This window comes from Malus sylvestris, chromosome 13 (assembly GCF_916048215.2).
Source record: "Malus sylvestris chromosome 13, drMalSylv7.2, whole genome shotgun sequence".
In the NCBI taxonomy this organism is placed as follows: domain Eukaryota; kingdom Viridiplantae; phylum Streptophyta; class Magnoliopsida; order Rosales; family Rosaceae; genus Malus; species Malus sylvestris.
The window spans coordinates 2,617,698-2,640,908 of record NC_062272.1 but is presented as its reverse complement, the minus strand read 5'-3'; the positions used below and the strand labels follow the sequence as shown (position 1 = coordinate 2,640,908).

The 23,211-nt window shown below is 38.7% G+C and overlaps 2 protein-coding genes across 3 annotated transcripts; both read right to left on the bottom strand.

Annotated features, from left to right (window-relative positions):
* Positions 1–41: 41 nt before the first annotated feature.
* Positions 42–12,228, bottom strand: LOC126595516 (ubiquitin receptor RAD23d-like). 2 transcript variants are annotated; one of them, XM_050261792.1, is made up of 12 exons: positions 12,034–12,228; positions 3,184–3,345; positions 2,368–2,421; positions 2,099–2,178; positions 1,939–1,986; positions 1,591–1,771; positions 1,209–1,361; positions 1,072–1,134; positions 859–906; positions 679–788; positions 488–560; positions 42–344 (listed from the first exon to the last, which is right to left on the bottom strand). In XM_050261792.1, exons 1-12 carry the CDS (start codon positions 12,097–12,099, stop codon positions 228–230), a joined length of 1,155 nt encoding a protein of 384 aa, XP_050117749.1. In that variant the 5' UTR covers positions 12,100–12,228; the 3' UTR covers positions 42–227. The 2 variants fall into 2 exon arrangements, with proteins under 2 accessions (XP_050117749.1, XP_050117750.1); XM_050261793.1 differs by having other exon boundaries at positions 1,591–1,768.
* Positions 12,229–16,811: 4,583 nt separating this feature from the next.
* Positions 16,812–17,691, bottom strand: LOC126596875 (uncharacterized). The gene has a single exon (XM_050263553.1). The coding sequence runs from the start codon at positions 17,606–17,608 to the stop codon at positions 17,060–17,062; it is 549 nt and encodes a 182-aa protein (XP_050119510.1). The 5' UTR covers positions 17,609–17,691; the 3' UTR covers positions 16,812–17,059.
* Between the last annotated feature and the right edge of the window lie 5,520 nt (positions 17,692–23,211).

The following is a 23,211-nucleotide window of genomic DNA, read 5'->3' as shown; positions in this document are numbered from 1 at the left end:
ACAAGAAGCTGGGAAGAGAGAAGAAACGAAGAGAGTAGATCTGTGAAGAAAGTTATAACTTGCCATTTCTTGTACGCTACAGATAATCCGCATAATCCGAACTCCAAACTAAGAAGGGTTAATGTGAAGAAAGAAAATGCAATGGAACTAAGGCCAGACGAGGGGTTCTTATAATCTTTTTCATTTTTTAGCTGACGGGTTCGACGACCGGTGATATTCCATAGATTTTAGTCCTCAAATTCATGCATGTGGTCTAAGAGGTAGTTGGCGGTCAATTCTTCGTTCTTGTTGCAGGCAAAGAACACCTGCAATACAATTGCTCGAGCGAACCCCATTGCTTCAAGCTGGGGGTGAGGAAAAAGAAATCGTCAACGAGAAGGAAAATTGTGTTCTCGAAGGAAACTAGTTATTTAACCTAACTATATAACTACATTCCTATGCATTGCATGTGTTTTAATTCGAGGAACCAAAAAAAGGAACAACTTACACGTTCTATAGCTTCACGCTCCTCAGGAGTGATAGATATTGCCTGTGGCACTGCTGCATCCCCCAGTGCGTTCCTGAAACAAATCAAACAGTGCACACCATAAACATACGAACGTTTAACAGATGTGCAACCAACAAGAGACCCCTAAAGACTAAAATACTAAATCAAAGGTAAGATAATAAGCTCCTTACCCTTCTCCACCTTCAGCAGATTCATTAATCAGGCGAAGGAAGTCAGCCTGATGCTCACCAATTAGCCTCACTAGATTAGGGTTTTGTTTCCCCAACTCTTGAAGCATAGGCTGTGACAAGAGTAACATAATGAGTGCCAAAAGAAGACAGTAATTAAATCCCATTTGGGTGCGAAAGAACCTGCAATATTTGTGGATTAGCCTGCACCATAGATCGCAATGCTTGGAACTGAAAAAAATAACACCAAATAGAAAGTTAAAAGAACAATTTTCTTTTATAATATTTTTTAGATAGGAAACCGACAATGTTCAAGCATGGCTGCGTACACAGATGTGCACACGCGCACAAGCAAACATATAGGCAGAGAGAAGAAGAGAGGGAGATAGAAATGACCTGTTGGTTGTCGCGTAGAAAATCAAGATTGCCTGCAGCACCAGCACCCACATTCGGAAGGCCCTGCTTCGACAAAATTCAAGTTTACTAAAAAGAATTCCCTACCATAATTTATTCGAGATTTGCATAATAAGTACCTGTGGAAAAAGGTTTAAAGGATTGGCATTAGGTCTGCTTGGAGGAGCAGATGCTGGTTGTGCTGACTGTGGAGGTTGTGGTGGAGGGTTTGTGACTTGCCCACCGACAGGAATACGGACTGCAGGTGGAGCTTCAGGTTGCTCAGGGATACCCTTCAAGAAATAAGAAATTGACATCAAAAGGAAAAGACAGCAATAATCCAAGAGAAGGGATAACTGCTGATTTTGGTTCTGAAAATCACTACTCCTATCAACTTTTTTTTTTCAATAATGCTACTCAACCTTGTTACCCTTGTTGAAAACTTAGGATATAACTGGAAGGTATATAACTAAAAGAGGGTAGATCAACTTGTAAATTTGTCATTACAATATCTTGACTTACAGAATAAAGATAGTCAATAGCTCTTGCTGGGTTGTTGAATGCAGCACGAAGAGCACGTACAACAGTATCCCTGTCCCATGTCCCTCCACCCATATCTAGAATTTGCTGAATTGTTCCCTCCAAGTTAGTTCCAGCTACCAGATCAGATGCTGCTTGGCCGTAAGAATCAGCTTGTGAACTGCTTCAACAATTACACTGAACTATTTTAGACAAGAAAATTATATGCAAAGCCAATGAGGAAGGGGTGGGGGAGAAGCAAACAGAGGTAATACTAAACACATGAATATGAAATACAGGAGCTCCAAATTTCGAACTGAAGGCATCACCAGAAGGAATAATAATACTCACTCCGTGGTAGCCGAAGCAACAGGAGCAGGCATGGCAACAGATGCGGGCCTGAGAAAATAATATAATTACAAACAGAACATGTATAAAGAAAGATGAACAACATGCTGTTGCTACACCTAACACACATAAAAAATAATGGCATGAAAGATCTCAGACTCACAGTGTTGAGGCTGCTGCTGTTGCTGGACTTGCTGTTAATGTCACAGTTGGAGCACCAGTATGTGCACTTGGCTGTGGTGCCTGCACAGATTTTAAAGCAAGCATTAGGTACAATATCTTCTCCTGAAGAAAAGCACGAAGGAGATAAAATTTACAATAGAACATCAATTTGAGGCTTTCAACTTTTTAATATCAAAACAAGTCATCCAAGTTTAACCGTGTCTTAGGTATAAACCAATGAAAACAATGACAAGAGGATGAAACTCTTACCTTAGTTGTAGCTGCAGTTGATGCACATGGACCTTCACTGGGTGGGCTCTTACTCTACCATTTTTAAGTATACAAAGTCAACAACTAGTATACAGGAGTTGAGCATAACAACAACTTGTCACCATTAAACTTTTTTTTTTTTTTTTTTGGTAGGAAGCTAGTCAGATTCTAAACAGACAACGGAAATAAGATCAAGCAACATTATAGAGCCTTAACGTCTGAGCTGGTGGGAGAAGGAATTTCAACCAGACAAATAGTTAGCATAAATCAGATGTGAAAGAACCAGGGTATTCACGATGACATCATCAACTTCAAGTACACAAATTTGTATTACTAGAGTTCGCACAAATTAAACGTGAAAGAAACAGGGCAATCACAAGAAAAGAATACGACATCATCACAAAACAGCAATTTCAAAACTATTGAGTGCCATTATACACAATACCTCTTCATGAATGCTTCTTTACCAAGACATCAGCTATAATACAAGGATAAGTTCTGTCACTGCTTCATTTATTTTACTTTCAGAGCTCACTGTCACTACTAACTGAATAATTCAATTGAATACGGTTTCAACAGGGCCGGTTTAAATTCTTATTTTAACACCCATATACTTGGTTTGATCCCTATTTCCTGATGCTAAAACTATGTTTTGACACAGTCCAAAAATACACGTTACATATAACACACCCTGTCGCAAACCGACATGTTTCCTACACATTTCAGGAAATTTTTATTCGAAAAGGTATTTTAAGACCATATTTATTTGAAGGACACGACGCACTTTAAATTGCTGAATAGAAAATGAAACATTACCTTAGTTAACATTATCACAACAAAGCTATTTTCCGCAACTTTATTTTCGTCCAATGTTGTGTCATCTTTAAGCACTTTTCCTTGATGAATTAGCATCTGTTGTGGAGCAGGGTATACATCTGAACCCTTGCAAGCTTCTATATGTTTCTTCACATCAGCAACCTAGAAATAATAGCAGTTAGTCACGATTATGGTATCTTCGATCAAGTCGTCACTCGTCAGCGATTACTGCGTAGCAGGACGCAAAGTAAAATTACAATTTACAACTCCACCAAACTACATTTCCTACATTTGGAAAGCCGAATGCTATCCCAAAGTCCCCCATATCGCAGAATTCATACAACAACAACAACAACAAAGCCTTTTCCCACTAAGTGGGGTCGGCTATATGAATCCTAGAACGCCATTGCGCTCGGTTTTGTGTCATGTCCTCCGTTAGATCCAAGTACTCTAAGTCTTTTCTTAGAGTCTCTTCCAAAGTTTTCCTAGGTCTTCCTCTACCCCTTCGGCCCTGAACCTCTGTCCCGTAGTCACATCTTCGAACCGGAGCGTCATTCGGCCTTCTTTGCACATGTCCAAATCACCGGAGCCGATTTTCTCTCATCTTTCCTACAATTTCGGCTACTCCTACTTTACCTCGGATATCCTCATTCCCAATCTTATCCTTTCTCGTGTGCCCACACATCCCACGAAGCATCCTCATCTCCGCTACACCCATTTTGTGTACGTGTTGATGCTTCACTGCCCAACATTCTGTGCCATACAACATCGCTGGCCTTATTGCCGTCCTATAAAATTTTCCCTTGAGCTTCAGTGGCCTACGACGGTCACACAACACGCCGGATGCATTCTAACACTTCATCCATCCAGCTCGTATTCTATGGTTGAGATCTCCATCTAATTCTCCGTTCTCTTGCAAGATAGATCCTAGGTAGCGAAAACGGTCGCTTTTTGTGATCTTCGCTAGATTGCTCCGGTCATTAGTGTGGATAAGTATATAAATGGATAGAGATAGGAAAGCAAACACAAGATGTACGTGGTTCACCCATATTGGCTACATCCACGGAATAGAAGAGTTCTCATTAATTGTGAAGGGTTTACACAAGTACATAGGTTCAAGCTCTCCTTTAGTGAGTACAAGTGAATGATTTAGTACAAATGACATTAAGAAATATTGTGGGAGAATGATCTCGTAATCACGAAACTTCTAAGTATCGGAGTGTGGAGTCGTCTTGACTTGCCTTATCTGTCTCATAGGTAGATGTGGCATCTTCTCTAGAAGTACTCTTCCTCCATCCAGGGGTGGTATCTTTAACTGGTGGAGATGCACAAGGTAATGTATCAATTTCACTTGAAGCTTACTTGTAGTTTCAGGCTTGGTCAAGCGCGATACAAACCATGTAGTAGGAGTCCCCCAAGTCGCCGAGCCAGGGGGTCTGCTGAAAGAGGTGACAGACAAGGTAAGCAATCAGAGCTCCGATTGATTGTTCACCTTCTCCCCATCTTGCAGCAGCATGAAGGATAAAGAGAAGAAAAATGAGAAGAGATGATATGAGATACTTTTGCTTTTGAAGAAGTAACTTTCCACAGGCTTATTCTTGAACTGAGCTGGAGGGTTTTCTGGTTTCCTCCAGAGTATAAGGCCGACTGAAGAATTTGAGGGTCAAAACAAGTCCATCAAATCTAGAGTACGTTCGACCCTGCTGATATGGGATACTTTTGCTTTTGACAGAGTAATGGATGTATCGGCACGTGTGCTGTTACGCTTGTCTCCACATGCTTCCTTGTATCCTTCGCACTTGCCCTATCTGTTCCTCAAGCAGATGCGGAATCTTCCCTGGAAACATAAGATGTTGAAGATGAGTACTCGAGAGCAATGCCAGGTAAGTAATCAGGTAAGGGGTTCCAGGCAGTCAGTTCTTGGCTGGAAGCTTGATTCCAAGTGCTGACTGATTGCTCTCTTTCTCCTTGTCTTGCAGGTAAAAACAAGGCCAAAGGAAAAGACAGGGAAAAAGCATGATATGGGATACTCTTGCTTTTAACCCTGATGATATGAGATATTCTTGCTCTAGTATAGCTTGTTTGCAGAGGTATTATCGGGGGGAAAGAAAGCTGAATATTTCGAAAGGCTTCGTTGGGAGTGCCCTCTCATATATGATGAAGGGTTGAGCATTTTTGCAGGTCTGCCTGTCCGTTGGGGATGGAGGTTGACATATATAGGAGTCTCCCTAACAAGTAGTAATGCTATTCCTTTACCCTGCTTGGTCATAGCACGGTAGTGGGAGCTGTCAGTTTCACATGTTTTAACTCTGTCAGAGCACTTTGAAAAAGTGGTCTGTGGTATCTGGCTCTCGAGATTCGGAGAACGATGCCTCTTCGATTTTTGAGAAAGCAATCATGCTGGGGGTCTGGCTCTCGAGATTCGGAGAGCAGTGTCTCTTCGGTTGATACACAGGGACTTTCCAATTATCCAGCAATGGTACTGTTCCTTTACCCTCTCTTCGATTTTGAGAAAGTAGTCATGTTGGGAGTCTGGCTCTCGAGATTCGGAGGACGGTGCCTCTTCGATTTTGGAGCAAGCAATCTTGTTGGGAGTGTTTTCTCGAATGTGAGTAAAGGTTGGGCATGTTTGCTAGTCTACCTTGCCACGAAGCACAGAGGTTGACACACAGGGAGTTTCCAATTATCCAGCAGTGGTACTGTTCCTTTACCCTTGTGGGTAATAATATGGTAGCTAGACCTTCAAAATTTATGTGTCTAAACTTTGTTAGTGTTGTTTCTTTGCTATTCTTTTACCTTTCTTGGTCAGAGCGATGTAGTGGGAGCTGCAAGCTTCACGTGCTCAACTTTGGCAGAGAACTTTGGCAAAGTTATCTGTGGTACCCATGAGCTATTGTTGCGTGTGGGAAGTGGGTGATTGAACAGTAAGATTCATGTGCTTTCTACTTCACCAGAAGTCTTCGACAGAATGCCCATAATTTCTGCAAAGCTGAGTGTGCGTGTGACAGGTGCTGACAAGGCTAGAAAAGTAGGTGCCTCTTCGATTTCTGAGATCGGCCCTCGTGGTCTCTGAGCAGCCCAGCTTTTGAGAAAGCGAGCGCCTCTTCGATTGATTCGAAGAACGATGCCTCGTCGATTTTTGAGAAAGCAGTCACGCTGGGGGTCTGACTCTCGAAGATTCGGGGAGCAGTGTCTCTTCGATTTTTGAGAAAGTAATCATGTTGGGAGTCTGGCTCTCGAGATTCGGAGGGCGGTGCCTCTTCGATTTTGGAGCAAGCAATCTTGTTGGGAGTGTTTTCTCGAATGTGAGTAAAGGTTGGGCATGTTTGCTAGTCTACCTTGCCACGAAGCACAGAGGTTGACACACAGGGACTTTCCAATTATCCAGCAATGGTACTGTTCCTTTACCCTCTCTTCGATTTTTAAGAAAGTAGTCATGTTGGGAGTCTGGCTCTCGAGATTCGGAGGACGGTGCCTCTTCGATTTTGGAGCAATCAATCTTATTGGGAGTGTTTTCTCGAATGTGAGTAAAGGTTGGGCATGTTTGCTAGTCTACCTTGCCACGAAGCACAGAGGTTGACACACAGGGACTGTCAAATTATCCAGCAGTGGTACTGTTCCTTTACCCTTGTGGGTAATAATATGGTAGCTAGACCTTCAAAATTTATGGGTCTAAACTTTGTTAGTGCTGTTTCTTTGCTATTCTTTTACCCTTCTTGGTCAGAGCGATGTAGTGGGAGCTGCAAGCTTCACGTGCTCAACTTTGGCAGAGAACTTTGGCAAAGTTTTCTGTGGTACCCATGAGCTATTGTTGCGTGTGGGAAGTGGGTGATTGAACAGTAAGATTCATGTGTTTTCTACTTCCCCAGAAGTCTTCGACAGAATGCCCATAATTTCCGCAAAGCTGAGTGTGCGTGTGACAGGTGCTGACAAGGCTGGAAAAGTAGGTGCCTCTTCGATTTCTGAGATCGGCCCTCGTGGTCTCTGGGGAGCCCAGCTTTTGAGAAAGCGAGCGCCTCTTCAATTTCTGAGACCAGCCTTCGTGGTCTTTGAGCAGCCCAACTTTTGAGAAAGCAAACGCCTCTTAGATTTCTGAGATCAACCCTCGTGATCTCTAAGCAGCCCAGCTTTTGAGAAAGCAAACGCCTCTTCGATTTCTGAGCAGGCGCCTCTTCGATTTCTGAAGCTCCGTCGAGTGCAGATTTTTATAAGGGCTGGCATTAAGTTCCAAAGCACACTTGAATCTCCACCAGTAGAAGCATCATTCTTGCACTTCTAAGATCTTGATTTGTCCGACCTCTTCTCTCTTCCACACCTTTGAAAATGTCTGGCCCCTCCGACCGTCGTTTTGACTTGAACCTTGTTGAAGAGGCAGCCCCGCCTTCTCCAGACAACATATGGCGCCCATCCTTCGTCTCCCCTACTGGTCCTCTTACCGTTGGGGATTCCGTGATGAAGAATGATATGACCGCTGCGGTGGTGGCCAGGAACCTTCTCACTCCCAAAGATAACAGACTACTTTCCAAACGGTCTGATGAGTTAGCTGTTAAGGATTCGCTGGCTCTCAGTGTTCAGTGTGCAGGTTCTGTGTCTAATATGGCCCAACGCCTATTTGCTCGAACCCGCCAAGTTGAATCATTGGCGGCTGAAGTGATGAGTCTCAAACAGGAGATTAGAGGGCTCAAGCATGAGAATAAACAGTTGCACCGGCTCGCACATGACTATGCTACAAACATGAAGAGGAAGCTTGACCAGATGAAGGAAACTGATGGTCAGGTTTTACTTGATCATCAGAGATTTGTAGGTTTGTTCCAAAGGCATTTATTGCCTTTGTCTTCTGGGGCTGTACCGCGTAATGAAGCTCCAAATGATCAACCTCTGATGCCTCCTCCTTCTAGGGTTCTGTCCAGTACTGAGGCTCCAAATGATCCCTCTCCGGTGCCTTCTCTTTCTGGGGCTCTACCGACTGCTGAGACTTCTCCTAAGCAACCTTTGTGAAGGCTCCCTCTTGTGTGTTTATTTTGACTCATGTATATGTACATATTTGTAGCTTATCGGGGATATCAATAAATAAGCTTTCCTTCATTTCAACGTATTGTGTTAAATACACCAAAGCCTTCTTCGCTAAGTTCTTTGAATTTTCTTTTGTTGAAGCTTGTATGTTGAAGCTTTCTGAGTGGAGCATGTAGGTTGGGGTAGTGTTCCCTTAATTTTCCGAGTGAGGAAAACTTCTCGGTTGGAGACTTGGAAAATCCAAGTCACTGAGTGGGATCGGCTATATGAATCTTAGAACGCCATTGTGCTCGATCCTGTGTCATGTCCTTCGTTAGATCCAAGTACTCTAAGTCTTTTCTTAGAGTCTCTTCCAAAGTTTTCCTAGGTCTTCCTCTACCCCTTCGGCCCTGAACCTCTGTCCCATCGTCGCATCTTCTAATCGGAGCGTCAGTAGGCCTTCTTTGCACATGTCCAAACCACCGTAACCGATTTTCTCTCATCTTTCCTTCAATTTCAGCTACTCCTACTTTACCCCGGATATCCTCATTCCTAATCTTATCCTTTCTTGTGTGCCCACACATCCAACGAAGCATCCTCATCTCCGCTACACCCATTTTGTGTACGTGTTGATGTTTCACCGCCCAACATTCTGTGCCATACAGCATCGCCGGCCTTATTGCCGTCCTATAAAATTTTCCCTTGAGCTTCAGTGGCATACGGCGGTCACATAACACGCCGGATGCACTCTTCCACTTCATCCATCCAGCTTGTATTCTATGGTTGAGATCTCCATCTAATTCTCCGTTCTTTTGCAAGATAGATCCTAGGTAACGAAAACGGTCGCTCTTTGGTATTTCTTGATCTCCGATCCTCACCCCTAACTCGTTTTGGCCTCCATTTGCACTGAACTTGCACTCCATATATTCTGTCTTTGATCGGCTTAGGCGAAGACCTTTAGATTCCAACACTTCTCTCCAAAGGTTAAGCTTTGCATTTACCCCTTCCTGAGTTTCATCTATCAACACTATATCGTCTGCGAAAAGCATACACCAAGGAATATCATCTTGAATATGTCTTGTTAACTCATCCATTACCAACGCAAAAAGGTAAGGACTTAAGGATGAGCCTTGATGTAATCCTACAGTTATGGGAAAGCTTTCGGTTTGTCCTTCATGAGTTCTTACGGCAGTCTTTGCTCCTTCATACATATCCTTTATAGCTTGGATATATGCTACTCGTACTCCTTTCTTCTCTAAAATCCTCCAAAGAATGTCTCTTGGGACCCTATCATACGCTTTTTCCAAATCTATAAAGACCATGTGTAAATCCTTTTTCCCATCTCTATATCTTTCCATCAATCTTCGTAAGAGATAGATTGCCTCCATGGTTGAGCGCCCTGGCATGAACCCGAATTGGTTGTCCGAAACCCGTGTCTCTTGCCTCAATCTATGCTCAATGACTCTCTCCCAGAGCTTCATTGTATGACTCATTAGCTTAATACCCCTATAGTTCATGCAATTTTGTACGTCGCCCTTATTCTTGTAGATAGGCACCAAAGTGCTCGTTCGCCACTCATTTGGCATCTTCTTCGTTTTCAAAATCCTATTGAAAAGGTCAGTGAGCCATGTTATACCTGTCTCTCCCAAAAGTTTCCACACTTCGATTGGTATATCGTCTGGGCCTATTGCTTTTTTATGCTTCATCTTCTTCAAAGCTACAACCACTTCTTCCTTCCGGATTCGACGATAAAAAGAGTAGTTTCTACACTCTTCTGAGTTACTCAACTCCCCTAAAGAAGCACTCATTTCATGTCCTTCATTGAAAAGATTATGAAAATAACCTCTCCATCTGTCTTTAACCGCGTTCTCTGTAGCAAGAACCTTTCCATCCTCATCCTTGATGCACCTCACTTGGTTTAGGTCCCTTGTCTTCTTTTCCCTTGCTCTAGATAGTTTATAGATATCCAACTCTCCTTCTTTGGTATCTAGTCGTTTATACATATCGTCGTAAGCCGCTAACTTAGCTTCTCTGACAGCTTTCTTCGCCTCTTGCTTCGCTTTTCTATACCTTTCACCATTTTCATCGGTCCTCTCCTTGTATAAGGCTTTACAACATTCCTTCTTAGCCTTCACCTTTGTTTGTACCTCCTCATTCCACCACCAAGATTCCTTTTGGTGTGGGGCAAAGCCCTTGGACTCTCCTAATACCTCTTTTGCTACTTTTCGGATACAACTAGCCATGGAATCCCACATTTGGCTAGCTTCCCCCTCTCTATCCCACACACATTGGGTGATTACCTTCTCTTTGAAAATGACTTGTTTTTCTTCTTTTAGATTCCACCATCTAGTCCTTGGGCACTTCCAAGTCTTGTTCTTTTGTCTTACTCTTTTGATATGTACATCCATCACCAACAAGCGATGTTGATTAGCCACGCTCTCTCCTGGTATAACTTTGCAATCCTTACAAGTTATACGATCCCCTTTCCTCATTAGAAGAAAATCTATTTGTGTTTTTGACGACCCACTCTTGTAGGTGATCACATGTTCTTCTCTCTTCTTAAAGAAGGTGTTGGCTAAGAAGAGATCATATGCCTTTGCAAAATCCAAGATAGCTTCCCCATCCTCGTTTCTCTCCCCAAAACCATGGCCACCATGAAAACCTCCATAGTTGCCTGTCTCCCTGCCCACGTGTCCATTTAAATCTCCTCCTATAAATAACTTCTCCGTTTGAGCAATTCCTTGCACCAAGTCTCCAAGATCTTCCCAAAATTTCTCCTTCGAACTCGTATCCAACCCTACTTGAGGTGCGTACGCACTAATCACATTGATAAGTTCTTGTCCTATTACAATCTTGATTGCCATGATTCTATCTCCTACCCTCTTGACATCTACAACATCTTGTACCAAGGTCTTGTCCACGATGATGCCAACACCGTTTCTCGTTCTATTTGTGCCCGAATACCAAAGTTTAAACCCTGAGTTTTCTAGATCCTTTGCCTTACTACCAACCCACTTAGTTTCTTGTAGGCACATAATATTTATCCTTCTCCTCACCATAACTTCCACTACTTCCATAGATTTTCCCGTTAAGGTTCCTATATTCCACGTTCCTAAACGCATTTTGCTCTCTTGAACTCTACCCTTCTGTCCTAGCTTCTTCACCCTCCCCCGTCTAATAGGATCAAAGTACTTCTTTTGTGTGTCCCGGGTAAAGTTGATAGGAGCATATGCTCCCAAACAACTTTGAGTGGAGTCGTTCGAAAAGAAGTTTCTATGGCCCCCTTGCTCATTTAACACTGCATCCGGGTGCCGATGGAGATACAGCGACCCTTGCTCACTTATCACTGTGCTCGGGTCACACAGCGCGCCACTTACGGGTGACGCCCTAGCTTTAGCGTGATTTTGTTCTGGATTCATTTTCATAAGGATTCGACGTGATCATGGAGTGCCGGCTGTCGACTACCTGACGCCCTCCCCCTCCTCCTTTATCCGGGCTTGGGACCGGCCATGTAAGACATAGGCGGAGTTATATCGCAGAATTCATAAATTTCAAAAAACAAAACAAAGGAAAGATTAACTTAATAAGGGAAACGTAAATTCAAAGATTTCAATTGCACGATAACCTAATCAAAAATTTAATTCCAATCAACTCACACAAGCAAATACAGAAAAATAATCTCTTAATGCTTACACACTAATCCCTTACCAAATAACGAAACAAACGGACATTACTAACAAAAAGCCTAGAAAGCACTCCGATTACGATCACAATTGCGCATTAGTTCATGCAAATTAAGAAATTAACACGAAATTTAAAATTGAAAAACTAAATTGAATCAGAAAGTTTGAGGCTAACCGTGTCCTCAGGCTTCACTTCGACGTCGAAGTGGGAGCCCTTGAGAGTCTTGACGAAGATCTTCATCTTCTTCTCGACGGAATCGCCGCCGTCCTTACAGTATCGGAGCCTGTGATCTGTAAAGGGTTTCAGAGAAAGAAGCCGAATGCGCAAGTAAAGTGAAGCAGAAGCAGGAAAAAAGTTGAGAAAATTCCCAAATTTCTGGTTTATATACCGGGGCCCCCGGTGCTAATGCAAACGCGCTGAAGGGAGAATGTGAAACGCGTGCAGCCGAATGTACGTTGGATTGCACGTGAGCGGTTGAGATGGGCGCGTAGAGTTAGAAATCGTAAAGAGGGCGCATTGTCTGTTTTGAGTGACTGGTGAAAATAGCCAGCTAGATTTTTGTGTTTGATTGTGTTAATCTGTATGGTTGTTGCAAATGGAGCTTCAGATCACCGTTTGATCGTCCTATATCATATCACCGCCGATGTGGGCCCTCGCAGGGTATTTTAATCATTTGCCAACTCATTTAATGTTTTAGCAACCTTAATTTGATGTTTTAGTACCTTAATCACGTTCCTCCTTGAACAAATTTAGTAATCACATGTTTTAAAAGGCCTCATGACGAGTCCACTATTGTATTATTTTGAGTTGTCTATGTACTTTTTTTCTCATTATCAGTTATATTTATTGCAACGTTACAGATATCGTCATTTACAATATTTAATAAAGTCGTGCAATATGGAGAAAATAATAAGAGAAAACAAGGCGAGAGCATGGTATAAAAAATCGATAATATCGGCGATATTTCGCCGATATTATCGTTTTTTTCGGAGGCCGATATTTCCACACACATCCAATAGGTTTTCGTCAAAAAATCGAGATAATATCGATAATATTGCGATATTAGTGATATTATCGCGACATTGCTTGAAAGGCGACGCCGATGGAGTAGACGGCGACGGGCACGAGGGCCTTGAGCATCTGGATGAAGGAGACGGAGAGGAAGATGTAGGCGGAGTTGGAGAGCCAGAGGGAGAGGGAGTAGAGAGCGTCGATGGGGACGACGGACGAGATGGTGATGGTGATGTTCCTCGCGCAGGGAGATGGGTGCTTGTGATGGGTGCGTGCGTGCTGCGGTGCAGAGAAGAGAGATGAGGGAGATATGAGAGAGAGCCGAGAGGGAGACAGAAGAAAAAGAAAAGAAAACAGAAAGAAGAAGAAAAGAAGAAGGGAGTCACGGGGGAACAGAGAGATAAAAGAGAAGAGTGGAGGGGGGCTGCCACGTGGCCACTTCAGAAAGAAAGGGATCCAATGTTTTGGATCCTGATTGGTAGTCAAAGATGACCAATTTGATATATTAAAATGTTTAGGGGATAATTACACAAATATATCTTTATAAATGGGGGTGGGTGTTACATATTGCCCTAAAAAACTCCAAGTAATTACAACATCGTATTAGAATTGTAATTGATCCTTGTTATATTTGGTTTAGAAATTATATGTAATTTAGTGATTGTTTCATATTAGGTTTAGATTTGAATTTTTTACTCCATTCAGATTTTAAAGGATTATAATAGATTTAAAATTTATGAATTTTGATGAAGTTTAATAATTTTTAAAACTTTAATGTAAAATTTTAAGTGAATTCCCTCAAATTTTCAGGGAGCGATTTGAGAATGTTTAAAATATTATGTGAAATATTTCTAATTTTTTCGAGTTTCCCAACTTTTTAAAAATATCTTCGAATCAATTTCTAAATGAATACATTTGGAATGTATGAATTTCTTAAAAATCATTATTGAATACCCCTTAAACTTTAAGAATCACTTAAAATCCTGATTAAATGCCCTTATATTTTTAAGGAGAATTAAAATGTTTATAAGCCCCAATTGGATGTACCGCTTAATTTAACTAATTGACACAACACAACAAAACCAGTTAAGATTACAAATTAACACAAAAGACGACTTGATGCGAGGTCATATCTAAAAAACTTGCCGCAATAAGCTCCAATTGGTGTGTTTAAACTTATTTCATTAATTACTACATATTTTCTACATTCACAATGTTTGTCAGCTCGCTATATAATCAACTTGATAATGTTAAATCCATCATGCAATGCATTTCCTTCCAATTTTTTGTGATAAACTAATAGATAATTGACTAAATAAACATCCTGCAAAGTTTCAATAAAAATTTCCAAGTTTTTCTTACAATTTCCATGGTTTCCATGTAATTTTTATCGATATCGATATTATCCCGATATTTCCATCGATATTTCCGTGTTTTTGGACTACCGATATTTCTGATATTACCGATATTTTATTCCTTGGGCGAGAGGAATAAGAGGAGAGTGTGTTGCCTATATATCAGTGATTTTAGTGCAATCATTGTCATGTACGCCCAAATACAAGGAGTTTAAACTGCATTGACAAATGTGGCATATAACGAGTTTTCCCAAATGTAGCGGAGGCTGAAGGAATGCATACACCTTCTACTTGTTTTCCACTTTTTAATCGAAATCTTATTTTTATTGTTCATTAGATTACTTATTTTTTATGTTTAGTATTTGAATGTTATTGTCACTGAATAAAGTTGAAGTTCTACCATAAACCAATTACTCATAAGGAAAGTAGCAAAACTTGCTTAAAAGTCCATGCAAGGTTTTTTTTTTACACATAAAAAATGCTTGGGTCCTGCGCTTGAGTGCACCTTCACCATTTCAATTAAACAATTTACAATACACTAGGCTTCATGCACGTGCTCACGCGGGTGCATGAGGCATTTTTTGAATCACCGCGTGCTGCGCACGACTTACATGTTTTAAATTTATTTAGCATAAATTGACAAAAAGAAAGTCAAATATTTGAAGTAAATGAATAATCTTAGATCATGCTAAAAGAAAGCCCTCATAAACCAATTAAAGCAACTGAATTCACATAATAAAATCGGTTTCTATAGTATTTACATTAAGAATAGAGAAAATAATATTTAATAAATAATTGATTGAATAACATTATTGCTAGCCCATTGCGAGACTAAGCCGACCCTTATCTCCTTTAGTGTAGATAATATCGTTTATTTAAAAAAAAATCATTTGACAACTAATTTTATTACATTATTATCCGCGTTGCAAAATACTTTTTTTATAACCAGCATTACACGACTCTTAAATGTTTTGAACGGTGTTGAAAAATAGATAAAATAATATATAATAAACAACTGATTGAATCACATTATTGTGAGCCCATTATAAGGCTAAATCCACTCCTCCCCCCCTTATTGTAAATAATATCATTTGTTAAAAAAAAAAACATTTGACAACTAATTTATTTACATTATTATATGCAAAGACTTTTTTTTATAACCGGCATTACACGCCCCTTAAAATGTTTTGAACATGTTTAAAAATAGAGAAATTGAATCAGATTATTATTATTCTATTGTGAGACACTATTTTTTTTTTAAGCACAAAAAAAAATTAATTATTAAAAAATACTGTTAAAATAATGAAAATACCCCTACCCTATTTGATGCATTATTTTGATATGTCTTTGAAGTTTTTTGTCTTGGGAAATTTTTGTCCAAATCATTTTGTTGAAGAATGGTGACATCAAAATTACTATTCATCTTTTCCATTGGCTTTATACATAGATGTCACAATCATTATCATACATTTTTTAATAAGCGGTGTAAAAAAATTTGATGCATAAGTAAGTAAAAGTAAATTAAGATTATTCGGTCTTTTTTGGTAAGAAAGATTATTTAATCACTCATATATATCAAATAATGGACAGCACAACATAAAAAATATTCATTGCTGACAAAATTGTCGATTGTTTTTGTTTAAATGAATAACTAAATGATTTTCTATTCTTTGATACTTAACTCTTGAAAAATAATCTACTCTGAATATGCCTCACACAATTTTCATGACATCGTTCAAAAAAGAAGTTGAGAATCATGTTACATCATCTCATTGAATCTTACGAAAAACTTCTGTTATTATTCATTTTAACGAAAAACCACATTTTTATAATAAAAAGTCAATCCTGATATTAATTATTTTACCCTTTATTTTGTCATTATCGTTAAAACTCAATAATTTTGAAACTATTTTCATTAGTTTTCCTTTGAATCTTCCATACCGGCCTGCCTTGGAAAAATATATTCATCGCAATTTAACCGTAGTATTGACTTAAATATATAACAAGTTCTTATCTTTGAAATCTATTTAAAGTGAGATTTATATTATAATTTTGTAAGTTTAGAATTCGTTATTCACGAAATAAATACAATTTAGCTGTAGTACTAAGCAGCTCAAAGTGAAAAGTTATAGCATCCCAAATAAATTATCATGCAGACGATTTGCATGATTTACAAATGTAGTCAAAAAAATTAATCTACGTAATATTACTCTTTAAGAATAATAAAAAAAAGTCATACTTGTTAACCATTTAGGATCAATAACTAGCTTTTTAAATCTTTCACACAAAACTTGTTCTCTCTTTACCGTCCTTCTCAAATTCCCGTTTCAGGTTCGAATCTCCGCTTTAATAATTTTGATTATGAAAATTTATAATACTTCTTTTTATTTATAAAGAAGATATTTTAAAGTCGATTTTCGTTAATAAAAAATTTAAAATTACATTATTACGAATTCATTACGAAATTAAGCTATCTTCTTATCCTTAAATTAACTAATATAATATCGTTTGTTTCAAAGAAACAGAGTATCGATCTAGAAATTTTGCTTAATGCTTTTTACAAGAGCAGATTCCCTCGAAAGGGGGTTCGAAATTAAAATGACCGCCATTAAATAAGCGAACCATTCATTTTGCTTTTTTATTTTTCTTTTGGCGCCAACGAATTTCTTTGCTACTTTTCTGATCTTCCTTCCATATCAGTCTAAAGTCCTACTGTAACGGTCCTACATATATTCTTTTCACGATTCCTTTTAAAAAAAAATTAGAAAAAAGGGACAAATTTACAGATCGGTCAGGCATCATATTCCGTCCAACCGACGCCGTTTCTTTTTGCGCTACTGCGCCGGCTGTGTTTCGAAACGCCACGAAAACTCGCCGTAATCAGCCGAGTCAAAATACACATCGTCGTTTCCGAACAGCCCGTCAAGCGTACTCGGAGGGGGATCGTCGAACTGCCATAACTCGTCGGCTACGGACGAGTCGGACGGAACTCGGACCAACTCGCTCTCCCCGCCTTTCGCCGCCTCCTCTTTGAAGTTCTCCGACGGGGGCAGGCCCAGCTCGTCGTCCGAAGCTTCTAGAAGGTAGCCAAGGTCGGGTTTGGACTCGCCAGATTCCGACGTCAGATCAACCACCGGCACCGGAGCCAGCAGAGTCTCCGATGCAGGACGCGGCGACGACTGGCAAGAAGTGGTTGCGGCTGCTATCTCTTCCTCGAAGCTTTTCATGACCGAGTCGAGGTCCTGAGTCGTGGGATCGGCGTCCGAGTCGTCAAGGAAACCCAGTAGGTCTTCCCTGAGTCGCTTCACCTCGGCCGAGTCGTGAACCGAGTCGTCCGAGTTGTCTCGGACCCGCTTCTTGTTAGTTGGGGTGTGGTCCTCCATGTATGAAATAATGCCTACCGCAAGAGAGAGAATTTTTCAGATGAAGCGTGTGGATGCGGTGGTGGTGGCAAGCGGAGGAGAGAAGGATTATATAGGGAGACAATGTAGAGAGAGAAAGTAGAGAGAGAAAGGGAGTGTGTGTATGGTGATGTGACGCAGGAGCGCGTGGGTTCGAATACTTAGGCCATCACGGACGCCTTGCCTCTTTTTTTCACATTTTTATTTGTTTGCTTTTCTTTTTTGGTTGGTTCCTTTTTTCCGGATTTGTTTTCTATTAACTCAATTGAATTCCGGGTTGGAGTCCGGTCAGTTGTGGGTCCCGCTAAACATACGGCTCGACTCAGCTGACTGAAAGATCTTGGTTTGATTGATTTTTTTTTGGTGAAATTTGTGCTTTTGATTGGTTCCGCTGTGGTTGTTTTATTGTTTAGCATGATGTTTACGCAATTGGATCCCATCCGGATTCAGTGATCTGCTCTCTACATTTTAATCATTTATCGTGTATTATACGGTTATAAATTATTTGATTTTTTTATTTAAAATTAAATACAAATAGTATCTCATGACATCAAATTTTATATGGAGCTATGTAATATGAGAAACGAGTTGAGGTCTGATGCAGAAATTGAGTTGTAGATGCATATATGCTGCTCGAACACAATGAATACCCACAAACACAAAATTTAAGGATTTCACTAAAGAAAAGTAAATAACTTTTAAAAAGATCTCAAAATGATAGAAATAACCTTGAACACAAGTCATGTGCGACTTATTTTGGATGAAAAACCTAACGGAGTTAAAGTGAGATGACAAATTGATGACATTGGCTCGACTCAGCTGACTGAAAGATCGTGGTTTGATTGATGTTTTTTTTGGTGAAATTTGTGCTTTTGATTGGTTCCGCTGTGGTTGTTTTATTGTTTAGCAGGATTTTTATGCAATTGGATCCCATCCAAATCAACTTTGTGCTAGGATTTTTATATTTTAATCATTCATCGTGTATTATACAGTCATAAATTATTTGACTTTTTTTATTTAAAATCAAATACAAATAGTATCTAACAAAAATTGACCACACAATTTACGATGAACAGCTAGAATGTGAGAATCTCTAGGATCCCCACAAAGTAGATCCAGAGATAATCCTCTACCAATTTCTACCACACGGGTGGCATTGTTCCATGTTAATTATAATATGGGAACTTGTACCCATTTTTCAATTCGTTATATAAACTAAAATTTTAAGCAATTTGTCATTTCACCCTAACTTCATTAAGTCTTCTATCCAAAATAAGTCATGTGTCTCCCACATGACTTGTGTTAGGGTTATTTTTGTCATTTTAACACCTCACTTCCTTCTATTAAGTTGTATTCGATCAAAACACTTCTAGGGTGTTTAGTTTAGTATGTCATGACATCGAATTTTATATAGGGTTATGTAATATGAGAAACGAGTTGAGGTTTGGTGGCAGAAATGGAGTTGTAGATGCGTATATGCTGCTCGAACACAACAATCTGCATGAATACTCACAAATACAAAATTTTAGGATTTCACTAAAGAAAAGTAAATAACTTGTAAAAAGATCTTAAATGACATAAATAACCTTGAACACAAGTCATATGCGACTTATTTTGAATGAAAAACTTAACAAAATTAAGATGAGATGACAAATTGATGATTTCGAAAAGTTAATATGACAAATTACTAAAAATTTTAATTTTATATAAGAAATTGAAAAAGTTGTACAAGTTCATATGACAATACAAAAAAATTCCCTTATAATATTATGTTATGTATATAGGCTTTTTCACATGGACAATACTTGGGTCCTCAATTGAGAGTATCCAATTTACTGACTCTTTTAGTTGGCCAATAATATCATGACACATGTTATTTTAAAACAAATTAAATATACCTACTATTCGTGTAACAAAACGTCATGAAGCACCCACACTCTCTGCCGTGACTGTTCACATTCGAACCCAACGTCGCCGTTGAAGAGCATGAGAGAGTAGGGTTGGCTGGGGTCGACGAAAAAGAGAAATATTGGTAATGGCTCGCCGGAGAAGAGAGGGATTGAAGAGGAAACACGTTGGTAATGAGGGAGGCGATTGGGTGGAGAGGGGACGGGGGTGGGTCTGACGGCAGCCATGGTAGATTTGCCATGGCAGCACCAAATCAAGGGAGGAAGGAAGGAGATGGATCAGTGTGTTTAAAGGATGGTGGATTGGGCGACTCTGGTTGGTGGTGGTGGGAAAAGATGGTGGATGGACGGCTGGGTTGTGTTTCGCTGAGGAAGAAAACATGTGTTTGGATAGCAGAATAACACATGTTTGGCTAGAAGAAAAAATGCTGATTGGTTATATGTTAAATGGACATGTGTCATTATTTAATTGTTCCACGTGTTAAAATCAGTATATTGGGTACTCTCCATTGAGTACCCAAGTATTCTCCTTTTCACACATGCTTTTATTGTTAATTTATGATTATTTTATTTGAGGTGGCCTTGTAATATTTACGTAATCTTTCTCTCTTTCAAGTTTTTACCCCATTGTCAACCAGAAAGAAAAAAAAAAAAAACCTCAAGATGTTAATTAATCATATTGAAAGTTTTTTGAGTGCTCAAACGGAGCCTTATATTATTAGTGATATTATTTTACTTTTAGTTGTGTAGAAGCACTGCCTGATGTTATTAAAACAAAAAAACAAGGAAAAAGATATTCTTCGATTCCCTTTCACCTAATTATTTTCAGTAAACAATTTGGATCCTTGAAATTTGATCAAATAGCTATAAACACATGTTAACTTTAAAAATTATAATAACTTTAACCGTTGAATCAAATTTAAATGGTCCAGATTATTTGATAAGAATGATTAGGTGGAACAGAGATCCGGAAATTGATCATTTTCCTTAAAACAAAACGTTATAATAGTAGTATGAAGATGCCATAGGAGTTGCTTTCGATTGTTTGACGATAGGCGAGAGAATGAGAATGAAATTATGGGCAAGTGCGAGGGTGCTTTTTGGAAAAGTAGGTTGGGTGTTATAGAAATGAATCGATGGGATTGGATTGGGTCACCGGGGGTGGGATAAGATGAGGCTGACCTTTTGTAGAAAGGGGCTTTGGTGGTGTGCGAGGGAAAGTTGTAGGTAATTCATAATTTGATTAGGAATTTCTGGAAGAGCTTTATTGGGTGGTTGATTGTGTGAGTGATGATGTTGACGGGCACCAAAACAAATGAATTAACGTAAGGGCCGTGGTCTGGTAGTAGACTAGTAAACGCCAAGGAACGCTATCTATATATTAGTTGCTTCCGGCACGTCGACGCGTATAACAATTGACTCTTTTTTGTTTAATTTTGTTTAATTTTAAAAATTCGTCTTTTTATTAAAATATACTTTGAAAATAATGAACTATTTTTGTATTTTTTTTTTTTTTTTAAATTCATGGGGAAGGCTATTTGGAAAATTATAAGTAGATACACTAAAAAACGTTAAATAGATACATCATATATTAGTGATTCTGGAAAATTATAAGGTTCAAATAAACGTTAAAATTAGGTTTTGCTTATGAGTAGATGTTAAACATTGAGTCGTCTAAACAACGCTTTGATAATGAATAGAAAATTCTTGATTTAGACATCACTAATTCAAATCAAATGCTTAACATTTAAAATTCTGATTCAGCCACCAAAACCACGCATAATTACTATCTACATAAAAGAAGTTTTACAAACTTTCTATATATTAGGATTCATTTCTAAAAAAAATACATCTCCTACTCATACCCATCATTTTGAAAAGAAAAAAAAATTGTCATTCATTTAAAAAAAAAAAAAAGGTATCTTATATTACAAGGCTAACATATATGCCCACTCATAATAGACAACGAATGTGAATAAGTTATGTGTTACACTAAAAAAAACAATAAATTCAAAATACCTTAAGGCGTTCGAAAAGTTTTGGGAATCCACTAATTAATTAGGAGCCTAATGGAGTCATGGATCATGCCGACGAAATAATTGAACAAAATATTGTTTCGTATAAGAATATATTTCAATATCTGTAAATTTCTTGCCAAATAAATAAGAATCCATCTTCTCGGACAAAATAGTCAACAAATAACACCACTCATTAATTAATTAAGGTGGCATAATTCAACTTGGAGCGTCTTAGAAATTTCTTGAATCAAACAACCACGTCGACGAAGACAACCTTAGAGACTAGGAGAAAATCGAGATTTCATTGTAAAGTTAGCGGGTAACAGAAAGAATAGCTCTACTTACTTATAAGTAACGTGATATCACTCTTTTTATTAATGTGCGATTTATTTTTAACACACTAATAACAGAATACTGTAAATGTCTTTGAATCCGTATTCGTTAAACTTCACACGTAAAATAACTTGATTCTAATACACGATAAAATGGCGAAAAAAATGAGTACGGCTTTCATTGAAGAGATCGTCGAAATTACATTGTACGAGCAGCCTGCCGTTGGTTGCGTGACACGTCCGAGTGTAAACGTACGTGCGTAGGCCAGCGGCCAGCCCTGTTTATTTAGCCGCTCCTCGTTTAATACATTTTATCTTTGTTTCTTGCTTTTTGTTTGCCAACTTGGCGTTGGGACGTCTGCCTCCACGTTTCCACGTGACCGCACTTTCCATTATTATTATTATTTTTTTAATATTATATAATTATTGTTTTATCATTTTTATGTAAATATTACGAATAAAAGTGAGGATAAAATTAAAAAAAATAAATATAAAAAAAGAGGGTAGAATAGAAAAAATAAGAATATGATTATCATTTTGTTAAAATATACAAAATCACTATTTTACCCTTCTCATATCAATATTATGTATTAAAAAATGAGGGTAAAATTAGAAAAAACGGGGAAAAAAAATTTGACAATGGCTCTTCTCTTAATAATAGTATAGATTTTTCTTTTAAGTACATCGATATTTTTATACTAAGGGAAAAGTGAGTTTGGCTAAGTCACATAATAGAAAGCCTAATTTGGTATCAAATTATTCATCTATTACATTCGAACATAAAACCTCTTACTTTTAAAAATTCAAAAGAAGAATAATTCCACCAGATCGTAGTACTGAATGACTATTTTTGTTATTTACTTGCTTTGGGCGCCAGATTTTTATTATTTGCTTTTATATTCTTAATAATTGTAGAAGATGGGAGATCCAGAAGGGAGTGATGCGTCGGCCGCAGAGGGGTCTTAAGAGCAATCACATGATGCAGGGGCACGAGGTCTAATCTGACCCCACACTACTTTATTTATGTCGTGATTTTCACGTTTCGCGAGGACGAATTTGGAGTTGGGTGCGTGTGCCGATCGTGCCCATGAAGACTCATCAGATCCTAGTGCGCACAGTATTATGCTGCCTATGAATACGAGAAGATTTTCTTTTGGATTCGTACTCTTCTTTACTTCTCATACATTTATTATTAATGTCTATTCTTTGATTTTATTTAAATTTAATCGATGGGAGGGCCGTAAATTAAAAAATTGTGTATGAAGTAAATAGGACAGTATGGATAGCACACATTTTTTATATCAAACAATATTATCTAACAAAAAAGA